We start from the raw sequence: 6,000 nt of genomic DNA, 5'->3' as shown, positions 1-6,000 counted from the left end.
TACCATATGAGCTCTTGGCTCTTAGTTTTTCTTGCCTCGCCACAAGTGCCAAATGAGCTCTTATCTCTTGTTATATTTGTCCAATGTAAATATGAATAAATCTAAAATAGAGTTACACTAAATAGAAATCTACCAAACCAATAAAATTCGTCTCTAATTTACATATACTGCATGCCAAAATATGACAGATTTTCCAAGCAGAAAATTGCCCCGAGGGGTGTTATGAATAAGAATAATATCTGTGTATAAATGTTCTAATTTCTATTTTACCTCTTCAGACAACCTCTAAGGAGAAACTCATATTAACACAGCTATACGATTTTTTTTTAATACAATAATTTCCAGAGAGGCTTCTAAAACAGCGTTGTAATGAGGTTTCCTAAAAAGCTCAATTAGAGTTCCTTGATCGCTTCATTAAGAAAAAAAAAGATTCAATTTGCTTTAGGTGCAATATTAACTTTTGTTCCGTAAATAAATATTGGCCTTCTAAAAATTCAAGCGATGATTTTTCAACTTACTTTATCTAATTGTCATCACTTAATGTGATTTGGGGACGACTTTGACACGAGTGCCATGGTTTAGAATCAAACGCTTAATTAAAAATTGCAAAGTAGTTTAAAGATACCATCTCCCAACTTTGTTAGCTTGGTAAAAATCTCTTCAATATATTCTGTTTGACATCCAATCCCTCTTCTGACGGAGAAATCCTATAGTATCTGTTACAACTTCACAAAGCGTTCCCCACAGGACAAAGGCAACTATCAGCAAATAACCATTTTTCATCGAAATTTTACTTTGATGTCTGCATACCTGAATAGCAACATGTATACAGAAGAAGAAGAACTAAAAGAAAATGTAAATAGCAATGAAGATCTAATTTAACTAGCTGACGAGAGAGAGTTCTGCCTACTAGCCACTAACTATGCTTTCCATGAACGGGAGGCAAAATGCAGAGAGATAGAGAATAATTCTAACAAACTGAGGGTTTATATAGTAGATCTAAATATAAGCATTTGTAATGTAAATAGAGATAAAAACAGGAATATAAATTCAACTCTGACATCATTAAGAAACCAAACAAAATTAATAGCCTAAAAATAACCAAAAAGGCAAAAAACTAAAGAGTCAGTATATCCAGCTGGCTGTAAACTGTAAAGTTAAAGTAATGCGTATATAAGCGGTATCCAGTTCACGTAAAATGTACATCGCCAAATATGTTTCTTACATTCTTCTTAAAATCAAAGTCTGTTTTGAAAGAATAACTATACTAATATACAGTGCAGGTCCATTTGAAAAACAGGCCTATTCAACATCTTGAAACTATAACTATACCGAAAACTATGCCAAAACTATATCTCGTTTAAGGAAAATGTGTTTGAATCCTTAGTTAACAAATTCCACAAGCAGATTTATCAATGCAAGAAGTAGGTCAGGGACTGATTATAAGGTATTTTTTTTCAAGGTAAAATGGAATAGAAAGCTTATAAAATTTCATATGAGTCGTTCAGTGATGAAAAAACCTGATCATTGAACACAAACATTCAACTTTGTTCATTTGTCCCCACCCCTTGATTTTTTTCGCCCCCTTCAAGATTTGAAAGCAACTTTTTGTGATTATTTTCATTATAGATTCCTTTTCTGGTATGTGTTTTTTTTCGTATTTGTATTTTATTCGGTATTTTGCAGTGATGGCTGTTTAGAGTATAAATTCGAAATGTGAAGCATACGAAACGTGAAATGTAAAAATACGAATAAAGTCTTTAGTTTATTACAAGGGAAACAGTTGTGTTGTTGGCTCACTAAGATTGGAAGAGGCAATAGGCTACACTGAGTTCTAACTAGGAATAGCTAAAACAATTCCACCAGCTGTTGAAATTTCGTTGACGAAAAAATTTAGTGGTAAATTCGTCATTTTTTTCGATACAAATAACAAAAAAAGCACTTTCAATGAAAATTAGCCCCCAAAAGGGTATTTTTCAAAATCAAGAGGGAGGCATCTAGAGGGATACTTGCTCTCCCCGCCCTCTCCCCCCAAAAAAATTGAAGTCACTGATAAGACAGTTGTGACATTTTAGTAGTTTTAAAAAAGAGATGTGCCAAATTATTTTAGCCCTTTATACGCATTTCCTGGAGTGTCTTTATATGTTAGTGTAAATTCTTCTCTTAATTTTTCTTTTCACTAAATTTCTTTTTTTCCATAGAATAGCCCAACTTTCGGTGTTCCAGCATTAGTACAAGCTTCTCTAATAAATGTGTTTCAAGTTCCTACACTATAACAAAACAGACTGATTTCTGTGGCCCCTGAAATCAATAGACCCTAGGCTAATGGCATATCAATAAATCTGGCCCTACCCACAGGCGTCTTGGAGTATTCGAATAGGTTTTCTTTTAATTTTCCAAATTTTCCCCTTAATTTGTTTTTAGTAACATAGCTCACGTTTCGGTGTTACAATATTGATACAGGTCTTTGTCATAAATGCATGCCTACTAAGTAGTGAAACAGATTAAATTCTCCCTAGACAGAATTAGGCCCTAGGCTAATGGTCTATTGATAGCCCAGGCCCTAGCCCCGACCACAACCATCTCAGGGCACTAAAATAGATTTTCTATATTATTTAACCTAAAGAAGTTGCTGGCCAAGTTTTCAGTTTAAGAGAAATTTTGTTATAATCAAAGTAACATTAGGGAGATCCTTCTTATACAAAGGAAATAAGTCCTTAAGATGGTAGACAAATACGCTCCAAAACTCAGGCTAAAATCCTAAGATTTCACTGAAAACTCAAAACATAATTATTTAATTATAGTCATTATATATATCTACATACCACCCCTCTCCTATTGCTTTGTGATATTTCAGGTTTGAGTAAAATTTTACAAAAATAACAGCAAAAATAAGGACCATAATCTTAGTATAAAAAGGTAGTAAAAATATCCTGTAAAACTTAAAAACTGAATTATTTAACCCCATTTATGCCAAGAATCTACAAAAAACATCTTTCAGCCTGCTAGGCCATTAAAAAAAACAAAAAACATTATGTTAACCTTAAAGCAGAGATCCTTTAAAAAGGGAACAACACATTAAAATATGAGATGAAAAATCTCAAATTCTTAATGTTTTAACCTGAGTTAATAAACCTAAAAAGCCTCTTTCTCTTATTGGTCAGTCTCGTTTTCAGTTGAAACAAAAACTTGCTCAAACAAAAGTTAAGTTAAGGATAAGATTTTTCATGTAAAAAGGGAACAGAACATTGAAATACCATATAAAACATCACAAATAGTTAATTATTTAATCTGAGTTATAATATGGGTTTAAATAAAATCTTTCCTAAGTGATCAGCCTCGTTTTCAGTTAAAGCAAGGACTTGTTGAAACAGAAGTTACGTTAATGAGGAGTTTCCCCATAAAAAGAGAATAAGTAATTGAGGCGGCAAATAAAATGGGTCAAAGATTTAAAATTTAAAAAAAGATGTGCATGCCCCTCCTCCATCCCAAAAACATAATTATACTGTAGATCGATCCCTCTTCGATTAGTAAGTGAAGTTTCTGATTTAAACAAAACCTTTAACAAACCGCAGTAACGATTAGGTCGAGACTCTTAGTATAAATAGGGGATATGACATTTACGAGGCAGCTAAAAAAGCTTAAAACCATATTTACGAGGTCAATCTACAAAAGACTCATCCCCTAAAGGTCATTCAAGTTGGCAGTTTAAATGAAACCCTAAAAATATCATAGTGACATTAAGGAAGAAATCCTAGCCATGAAAAGAGAAAAGACCTAGAAGTGTCAGATAAAAAAAATTAAAGTAGTGAATAATTTTAGTTGTGCTTGAGTTAAAGACGAGCTTCTTACTACAAAAAAAAAACAAAAAAAAAAAACAACAACAAAAAACAACACGCTCAATCTGTAAATAAAACATCACACAAACTTAGTTAATTGACCATAACTGTACCTACACGAAACCCCGATTGGTAAACCAAATTGTTGGTTAAAACAAAATTGAACACATCACAAAATATTAAGGACTAGATTCTTATAAGAAACATATAAGTAAGTAAGTAAGAAACAAACATGGCATTAAATAAAGAAACAAAGAAACAAATATAAGAAACAAAGTAAGGCATTAAACCAGCAGAAAAAAAACTAAAAAACTTCACTATTTAAGCTAAGTTATGCTATGGACCTACACAACACTTGCTCCTTATTGGTTGACCAAGTTTGTAGTTTAAACAAAGCCTTGAACAAGAACACAGTAAAATTAAGGACAAGAATATTCTTCTAAAAGGGAATAAGACATTGAAATGGTAGATACAATTACTAAAACAATTAGTTACTTAACTATAGTAATATTATGGGTCTACCTACACAGCAACCTTCCCTTCATTGGTTAGCCACTTTGTCAGTTTGAACGTCATATTGAAAAGATCACAATGACATTAAGAATAAGATTTTTTTTTATATAAGCCATTCCCTAAGTGTTGGACAAAATAGCTTAAGAACTTAATCATTTAATCATATATGCTATGAATTTACACAAGACTCCTCCTAAACTGGTCAGTCAAGTTTTCAGTTTAAATAGAATATTGAGCATATTGATGTAAAATCAGCCCAAAGGACGGTATTAAAAAGACTTAACAGCTTTTAAATAAAAAGACTTGACAGCTTAAAGAAAAAATTCCTCAAGAATTCAATTATTTAATTACAAATATATTATTTGTATGCAGAGTCCTCCCCATTCAGACTTTCCCTGATCAGCTTTAAGAGCTGATCAGGATAGATGATTTAAAAATGATTTTTTTTTAACTCTTATTCAAGAATTTTTAAGTGAAAATATAATTTGAAAAAAACACAAGAAAACGTAATTAGTTACATATACGATCGTATAGCCTATTAAAAACTCGGAGATCGACCCTACTGATCTCTATATACAAGAAAAAATGTTTCTAAGTCTGAAAGGAATCTGTGTAGTTGAAATAAAGCTTGAACGAATACATAAAAAACAATCTCAGTAAATTCAAAGGACGGAGTTCTTCCTATAGAAAGTGAGCAGAACTTTAAAGCGGTAGATCGATAATATCTATGCCTCTTGAGAAAAAAAATTCAAATCTCTCCCCAAGCAAGACTTTAATCTCTGAAATGTCAATTTTCAATCTCCGCTTTTCAGTACCTTCTTTGAACTTTTCAAAGAAAAAACTCAAGGGAACTCCTTTATAATCCACAATTTTAACAGCTTCACTAAGGCGAGTGCATCTCGCCTCTCTCACTGTTGATATCCATTGGGTGAGTGTGAAACCTCTTTTATCGTGCTGTACTAGTCCTGATGATTTGATCTTGGCAAAGGTTTCAAAAGTCTGAAATATAGGGAAGATTAGACAATATAGGAAACAAATACGCAATATTGTTTTTGATGAAATGGTTCGAGCCCACTCAGTGTACGTATAACGACAGAAGGACGCATACGACTAGGACGTTCCAATCGTTTCTAATCAAGCCACCTTCCCTTCAATGAAGTGCTAAAACGCGTTTCGCATTAACACGTTAAATACGTTATAAACACGTTGAAAGTAATTATAATTTGAAGCTATTTTCGGGCGTTTTAAACTAGAGCCGTTTTCCATTTATGCTTAATTAATTTATTTATTTATTATTTATGCGGTAAGTCTGAGCAAAAACAAAAAACATCTCCCATTATCACCTGTAAAAGGTTTTGGCTGGGAATTCATGGTCCATTTGATTTTTATAAGGAATCTACCCAGAAATTTTGTCAAAAGCCCAGACAAATGTAACATTATGCTCAACCCAGAAGAAACACAGCAGTTGTTATTTGTCAAATCTAAACATTTTTCTTGAATAGTACATAGTATTAACATAGCATAGTAAATAGTAGTACATAGTATTAAATATTACATATCGTCTAGCAGTTTTGTTATTAATATGCTTCAACTTTTTTTCTTATGTTTTTAGATGTAACAATTCCTTTTTAAACATCACAAATAAAGT

The 6,000-nt window shown here is 32.2% G+C and overlaps 1 protein-coding gene across 2 annotated transcripts in view; it reads right to left on the bottom strand.

Moving 5' to 3' along the window:
• Positions 1-1,000: 1,000 nt before the first annotated feature.
• Positions 1,001-6,000, bottom strand: part of LOC136030001 (uncharacterized) — a 118,105-nt gene continuing 113,105 nt past the window's right edge. For both annotated transcript variants that reach the window (XM_065708609.1, XM_065708610.1), the window contains one exon: positions 1,001-5,351. In XM_065708609.1, coding sequence (XP_065564681.1) covers positions 5,055-5,351 — 297 coding nt within the window. In that variant the 3' untranslated portion in view covers positions 1,001-5,054. The remainder of the gene's footprint in view (positions 5,352-6,000) is intronic.

The sequence above is a fragment of the Artemia franciscana genome, chromosome 8 (assembly GCF_032884065.1).
Source record: "Artemia franciscana chromosome 8, ASM3288406v1, whole genome shotgun sequence".
Lineage (NCBI taxonomy): Eukaryota > Metazoa > Arthropoda > Branchiopoda > Anostraca > Artemiidae > Artemia > Artemia franciscana.
The sequence above is the reverse complement of the archived record's forward strand: the minus strand, read 5'-3'. Positions and strand labels throughout refer to the sequence as shown.